At 19.6% G+C, this 7,500-nt stretch overlaps 5 protein-coding genes across 5 annotated transcripts; 4 read left to right on the top strand and 1 right to left on the bottom strand.

Annotated features, from left to right (window-relative positions):
• Window positions 1-288: 288 nt before the first annotated feature.
• Window positions 289-1,778, bottom strand: DDB_G0284127 (hypothetical protein; the record flags this gene model as incomplete). The annotated part of the gene is made up of 2 exons (XM_633681.1): window positions 289-525; window positions 627-1,778. 2 exons carry the CDS (start codon window positions 1,776-1,778, stop codon window positions 289-291), a joined length of 1,389 nt encoding a protein of 462 aa, XP_638773.1.
• A 241-nt stretch (window positions 1,779-2,019) lies between these two features.
• On the top strand, window positions 2,020-3,589 carry DDB_G0284125 (hypothetical protein; the record flags this gene model as incomplete). Its single annotated transcript, XM_633680.1, has 2 exons — window positions 2,020-3,146; window positions 3,487-3,589. The coding sequence occupies 2 exons, from the start codon at window positions 2,020-2,022 to the stop codon at window positions 3,587-3,589; spliced, it is 1,230 nt and encodes a 409-aa protein (XP_638772.1).
• Window positions 3,590-3,817: 228 nt separating this feature from the next.
• On the top strand, window positions 3,818-4,211 carry DDB_G0284123 (hypothetical protein; the record flags this gene model as incomplete). Its single annotated transcript, XM_633679.1, has 2 exons — window positions 3,818-3,920; window positions 4,030-4,211. 2 exons carry the CDS (start codon window positions 3,818-3,820, stop codon window positions 4,209-4,211), a joined length of 285 nt encoding a protein of 94 aa, XP_638771.1.
• A 276-nt stretch (window positions 4,212-4,487) lies between these two features.
• On the top strand, window positions 4,488-5,399 carry DDB_G0284121 (hypothetical protein; the record flags this gene model as incomplete). The annotated part of the gene is made up of 4 exons (XM_633678.1): window positions 4,488-4,590; window positions 4,699-4,820; window positions 4,914-5,138; window positions 5,265-5,399. The coding sequence occupies 4 exons, from the start codon at window positions 4,488-4,490 to the stop codon at window positions 5,397-5,399; spliced, it is 585 nt and encodes a 194-aa protein (XP_638770.1).
• A 772-nt stretch (window positions 5,400-6,171) lies between these two features.
• On the top strand, window positions 6,172-6,932 carry DDB_G0284119 (hypothetical protein; the record flags this gene model as incomplete). The annotated part of the gene is made up of 2 exons (XM_633677.1): window positions 6,172-6,247; window positions 6,319-6,932. The coding sequence occupies 2 exons, from the start codon at window positions 6,172-6,174 to the stop codon at window positions 6,930-6,932; spliced, it is 690 nt and encodes a 229-aa protein (XP_638769.1).
• Between the last annotated feature and the right edge of the window lie 568 nt (window positions 6,933-7,500).

Raw genomic sequence — 7,500 nt, 5'->3', positions numbered from 1 at the left:
AATTATTAATATAAAAAAAAAAAAAAAAAAAAAAAAATCAAATTCAAAATAAAATATAGGATATGTTCACTTAAAATGAAGAATTTATCAAATTAGAAACCAAATCGGATATTAATCAAACAATTCAAAATAATATATTATACAATATATAATTATTGAGTGTGTGTTTTTTCAAAAAAAAAAAATAAAATAAAATAAAATAAAAATAAAATAAATAAATAAAAAATAAAATAATTTCGAATACAACCAACAATATATATATATATATATTTGTTTTATTTTCTTTTTTTAAGTTTTATTCATTTGTTTAATTGCGTTATGTATTATTTGATCAAATTTATCCAATTGATCTCTAACAGTTTTAATCTTTTGATGAAGTGAAATCACTGATTTCGTATGATTATTCAATTCGAAACATTTATCAATCATTGTTTTAGTTTCATTAACAGAGTATCCAATTGCATTACATGTTACTTCTGTTGATCCATTAAAAGTTTCAAACAATTCAATTGATATTTTTGTTATCTATAAATAATAATAATAACAAATAAATGAATATTATTAATATTAATGAACAAATGAATAAATAAATAAATAAATAATAATTGATATTAAATGATATTTACAGTTGATAAACTTTGATGTAATGTTTTAGTTAATAAAACAACTTCTTCTGAACATTTAATGGCATTACATTCAATATTTTTTAAAGTTGCAAAGCCAACATTTGTTAAAAGTGGTATATCATTTGTTTCAAATATTAATGGTGGAAGTAATATTGGTTGTTGTGGTTGTGATTGTTGTTGTTGTAATTCTAGTTGTGGTTGTTGTTGTTGTTGTTGTTGATTATCTAATGTAGCATTTTTAATTAATTCTTTTTGTTGTTGTAATTCTCTTTCCTTTCTTTCAGTTTGCATTCTTTCAATTTCTTGTTGTTGTAATTTTTCTTTTAATTCTTCTTGTTCTCTAAGTTGTTCTTGTTGTAAAATAAATTGTTGTTGTAGTTGTTCATTTAATTCATTATTATTTTCATTCGATATTTTTAATGAATTCTCTATTAATGTATTTGAATTTGTATTTATATTTGTATTTGTAAATTGTGTTGATGTTGATGTTGCTGCTGTTGTTGTAGAGGTAGTTTGTACATTTGTAGAATCAATTAAATTTGAAGAAGAAGTTGAAGGTGAAGTATTATTATTTAAAGATTGTAATTTTGAAGATGATGTTGTTGAGAATAATACAGGTGAAACGTTTAAACTACTATTATTACTTGTTGATGAATTTGAAGTAGTTGACGAAGGTGGTGGTGAAAGTATTGTATTTACACCAGATATGATACTATCATATTGTTGATTATATTTTTTCATTTGTTCAGCTAATGATTCCTTCTTTTTAGCTGCTAATGCCGCTTTTCTTTTTAATAAAATTTGTTTATATTCTTCACTTTCAAAATCATCCATTTCATCTTGATCATCTTGACCATTATAACTTGTATTATTAATATCAAATGATTCATTATTATTATTATTATTATTATTATTATTATCATTTGATGAAATTGGTGAAGATAGTAATGAAGATGGTGATGAATATTTTTGATGATAATGACTCATCATTGATGCTAATTTACTCTCTCTTTCTTTTTGTTTTCTTTCTAAAATTCTTTCTACTGTTACATCTTCTTCTGTGTTATTATTATTATTATTTATATTTTTATTATCATCATCATCATTGGTTATGTTTGTATTTATATCTTTATTTGTATTACTATCTTCCATTTAATTAAATAATATAAAAGTTTTTTTTTTTATTTTTTTTTATTTTTTTTATTTTTTTTTTTAACCCCAAAATTTTAATTGGATTTTCCTTTTTTATTTTTATTTTTTTTTTTTTTTTAAAAATTTTAAATTAACGAGTTAAAAATTTTTTTTTTTATTTTTTTTTTTTAATTTTATTTTTAATTTTTTTAATCTCCAAAAAAACCAAAAAAAAAAAAAAAAAAAATTAAAAAAAAAAAAAATGAGTTTTATCGGACCAGCCAGACCGCCACCAACCACACAAAACAATGATAATGAACAAAAAACTGAAGTAAACTTTAGAGATTCAAACAACAATAAAAAACGTACATTAGAAGAAAATAATAACAATGACAATAACAACAACAACTACAAACAATTAAATAATGATGATATTCAATCACCTCAACCTCCACCAAAAAAGTCTGTTATTGGTCCATCACTAAATGAAACTGACAATGATAAAACTACAATACTATCTCCACAACTGCCACCAACAAAGAAAATTATTGGCCCAAGATTAGATGATGAAACTGATAATAATAATAATAATAATAATAATAATAATAATAATAATAATAATAATAATAATAAAAAAGATAATAATATAATACTAGGACCACAACCACCTCCATCTATAAGTAAAAGAGTTATTGGTCCAAGATTAGATGATGACAATAATAATAATGATAATGATAAATTTAATAATAATAATAAAAAAGCAATTGGCCCATCTAGAATTGGACCAACAATTGGTCCATCAATTGGACCATCAAGATATAATACAAATAATAATGATAGTAATCATAATAGTAATAATGATGATGATGATGATAGTAGTGAAGAAGATGAAGAAGATACAAAATCAGAATGGGAGAGAGTAAGAAATATGATTGAAAATAATAAAAATGGTGATACTGATAGTACAAATAAAACAACAAAAAGAGAGGAATGGATGACAATGATGCCAACTGGTAGAATTGATTCAATGTCAAATAGACAATTCAGTCAAAAAGGTAATGTTGGTTCAATATCAACAACAACAACAACAACAACAGGAGGAACTACTCCTGTTGAAGGTTCTAAACAATTATTTGAAAAATTAAGACAACAAGAAACTGAAGAAAAAATGAAGCAATATAATGATAAAAACAGATCCTCTTCCTTGTTATCAATGCACCAAAAAAAGCAATCCTCATCATCATCATCATCATCCAATAGTAATAAAAAAGATTACACATTCAATAGAGATGAAGAATTACAAATAAGTAAAGTTGATAAAGAACATTTAAATAATATTGTTAGAGGTTCCTCTGAATTAAATACTAAATTTGGTAAAAGTAATTGGATGTAAATAAAATAAAAATAAAAATAAAATTAAATGACTTAAAAAAAAAAAAAAAAAAAAAAATTACAAACTTATTTTTTAAAAAAAAATAAATAAAATAAATAGAAAATGTGTAATTTGAAGAAAATTTAAAAAAAAATTTTAAAATTTTACGTTGAACAAATATCTTTTTTTATTTTTTTTTATTTATTTTTTTATTTTTTTTTTATTTATTTTTTATTTTTTTCTTCATTTCGATACTACCAAAAAGATTTTTTTTTTTTTTATTTTATAAAAAAAAAAAAAACAACCATTTCATTCATTGGTTTATTTTTTTTTTTTTTTTTTTTTTTTTATAATTAGATTAAACTGTTTTTTAAGGATATTTCATTGTTTTGACCCAAAAATAAATTTTTTCTTTTTTTTTTTTTTTTTTTTTTTTTTTTTTTTTTTTTTTGAAAACTAAAAAATATCTTGGGCCAAAAAAAAAAAAAAATTTTACTTTTTTAAGTCCTGAAAAAAAATAAGTCCAAAATCGGTTTTTGATTTTTTGATTTTTTTTTTTTAAAATTTTTTTTTGATTGTTGTGTTTTATTTTTAAAATTTTTATTTTTTTTTTTTTTTTTTTTTTTTTTTTTTGGTTTAAAACAAATAAAAATAAAAAAAGATAAATATTTTATTATTATTTTAAAAAATGGGTATCCTTAAAATCAAGTCAACTCCAAGACAATATAGATATGGAGAATTTAATAGTGAATTTTTCCCAAGGGAACTAACTGGTATTATTCCTCCAAAAGGTAATTAAAATATTTCCAAGTAAAAAAAAAAAATAAAAAAAAAATAAAAAAATAAATAAATTTGTAAAATTATTAATAAAATTTAAAATTAATATTTTTTTAAAAATAGAATATTTAAGATGTTTAGAAATTATGTCAAATAATTGTCAAAGACATTTTATTTCCTATCTTTTAATACTAACACCACTTATGTATTATTTCATTGGTCTCATTGCTGCACTAATAATTTCAATCTCTGAAGTTATTAGATGGTTCTCTTTTAAAAAAACTGTAATTATTTTTTTATTATAAAAAACAAAACAAAATAAAAAAATAATATTTAATAATATATACTAATTATTTTTTTATTTATAAATATTTGTATACAATTAAAGTTAACTAATGATTTTAATATATGTATTGAATATTTAAATAAACAAGTTTCAAGAAGAAATCTTAAATTTGAATTACATGAAGTTGGTAGTTATTTAGGTGCAAAAGCATGTGTTAACCTTGTATATCCAGATATCCCCCCCAGTAGTCCTTTCTCAAGCAATTCCACTTGATAATGGTAAAAATGCTTTAATTATGGAACCATTCCCAGATACTTTATTTTTCACTGATTATGGATTTAGAAATGAATCTGGTACTGCAGTTTTAAAAGCAAATACTATAATTGGTAAAAGATTTGGTAAGTATAAATTTTTTTTAAAACATCCGTACATACATACATACAATGAATGATATTTATTAACAAATTTTTAAATTTTTTAAAATTTTTTTTTTTTTTTTTTCTTAGTGAAATTTAATTTAGGTGGAAATGATGGTTTTAACTTTTATTATGATTTAAGTTTATATAATTATTTAACTGAAACTGAAGTATATAATATGGTTGAAGATTTCCAAAGTTTAAAATGTCATGTAAGTATAATATATTTTTAATTAAAATTATAATTTTAAAAAATAATAACTTTTTTTTTTTAATATTAATAATTATTCATTTTTTAAAATTAGTTTAACCATGGTCTTACTGTTTTGTTCTTTTTAGCAATTATAGGAACATGCTTTTTGTTTGGTGTTGTTTTATGGATTCCATTTTTTATTTGGTTCTTTGTTGAAAAAAAGAAACTTTTAAAAAAATTAATGGATAAAGAAGCAGAATTAATTCTTAAATATAATAACTTATATTCTCATCGTAATATTGCAATTAGAGCAAAGGGTGAAGGATTTTTACGTCATGTAAGTATATATTTTAAAGTGTTATTTAAATAATAATAATAATAATAATTATAAGAAAACAAAATATTAATTTTTTTTTATTTATTTATTTTTGTTTTTACTATTATTACCACTTAAATAACATAGTTTGATATTTTAATACCAAGTGATATTGGAAATGCTCCAATCTTAACCAAATATGTTGGTACTGAACAATTGGTGATCTCACTAAACACTCCAAATGGTTATGCTCCAATCAGATCCATTATTCTTAATGTTTAAAAATTAAAAAAAAAATAATAAAAATAAAAATAAAATAATAATAATTTAAAAATAATAAACACAACAAATAAATAAATAAATCCAAATTATTTCAAATTAATTAAATATTATTTTTTTTTTTTTTTTTATTAAATTTTTTATCATTATTATTATTATTATAAAAAGTTGACATTATTTTTGAAAAAAAAAAAATTAAAATAAAAAATAAAATAATAAAAAAATGTCAAAAAATAAAACCGTCAGAATTAATTCATTCTATTGCAAATCAGAAAAATATTTAAAAAAAAAAAAAAAAAAAAAAAAGGGAAACACAAGCACTTAGTATAGGGATATAAAAAAAAAAAAAAAAAAGTTTTTTAAATATCTAAAAAACAGTTTGTTTAAAAAAAAAAATTTTTACTTAGTTTTTTAACCTAACTAATTAGTTTTTGTAAAAATTTTTTTTTATTTTTTAATCGATGGTGTTCTTTGATTTTCGAAAAAGAAAAAAAAAAAATAATCTGCAAAAATAATTAATTTAGAAACGGTTTTAACAGATCTGACATTTACCTTTTGATTTCATAATTTATCAAAAGTTTTAATTAATTAAAATTAAAATTAAATTTTAAAAAAAAAAAAAATATTAATAAAAATCAATTTTAAAATTATTTAACCAAAAAAAAAAAAAAAAAAAAAAAAAAAAAAACAATCACTTGTATTCATTTTGTATTATATTTATTTATAAATTATTTATTAAATTGTATTTTATTTTATTAATTTTTTTATTATAAAAATGGTTAAAATATCAGCTTTAATTTCATTAGTATTTGTAGTACTTAGTTTCGTTGCTGCAACTATTGCATTTTCATGTAAGAATTGCAAATCTTAAACAATATTAATAATAATAATAATAATAATTCTAATTTATTTTTTAATATAGCATATTGGTATTATATGAAAATTGAAACAACATCAAGTAATGGAATATCTACAACAACAACTACATATTTAAAATATAATCAAGCAAAACTTATATTGAATATGGATGGAAATGAACAAAGTGTAGTCCAAGATTATACAAGTGATGTGAAGAAAACCATGAAACACCAATTAGAGATTTTTAATGCATCTTTAGCATTTGATATTCTCGGTTGGATTACATTAATTATTGGTGCTGTTTTAATATCATTACAAATTGTTGGTAAATTAATTCTTATTCCAATTCCAAAGATTCATATGATTTCTAAATTTGTTTTAATAATTTCAACTATTTTCTTAATGATATCAATGTTTATATTTTGTGGTTTATCAAATGCTAGAAAGAATGATTGTAAAAATCAAATGAATGATGGTGATGATGAAATCGGTGCTTGTGATAGTGCCTATTTTAAATCATTTATTGGTGATGTTGATATTAGTGGTCAATCTATGAAATGGGGTCCTCATCTATCTTTTGGTTTTGTTGTTGCTGCTTCTGGTTTATCTCTCATAGCCTCTATCATTGCAATTGTTTGTGGTGTTTTCGTTAAGAATGAAGAAACTTCTGGAAAATAAATCTGTCAACCAAAAAAAAAAAAAATAAAAATAAAAATAAAAAAAAAAAAAATAAAAAAAAAAAAATAAAAAATAAAAAATAAAAAATAAATAAAATAAAATAATGTTGATTAAAAATAGAAATTTAAAGAAATAAAAAAATATTAATAAATATTATTTGAAAAAATAAATTAAGATAAAAAAAAAAAAAGAAAAGAAAAATTGAAGGATTTACAATTCTGTGTAGGCGCCCTAACTGTCGTAAAACACTTGATTTTTGAGACAAAAAATGATTTTCAGACAATTTTCCAAAGTTATCTGAAAAACAAAAAAAAAAAAAAAATAAAAAAAATTAAAAAAAATTAAAAAAATTAAAATCATTAAAAAAATTAAAATCATTTTAAAACTAAAAAAATCTAACTGGCGGTTTGGGGTTCCTTTTTTCAAATAAATTAGTTTAAAATAATTTTTTTTTTTTTTTTTTTTTTTTTTTAACCATTTTATTTAATTTTTTTTTTTTTTTTTTTTTATTAATAGAAAAATTATTTTTAAAAATAATTTTGATACTTTTTTTAATCATTGTTTAAAA

Source organism: Dictyostelium discoideum (genome assembly GCF_000004695.1).
Source record: "Dictyostelium discoideum AX4 chromosome 4 chromosome, whole genome shotgun sequence".
In the NCBI taxonomy this organism is placed as follows: domain Eukaryota; phylum Evosea; class Eumycetozoa; order Dictyosteliales; family Dictyosteliaceae; genus Dictyostelium; species Dictyostelium discoideum.
This window is presented reverse-complemented; position numbering and strand designations above follow the sequence as displayed.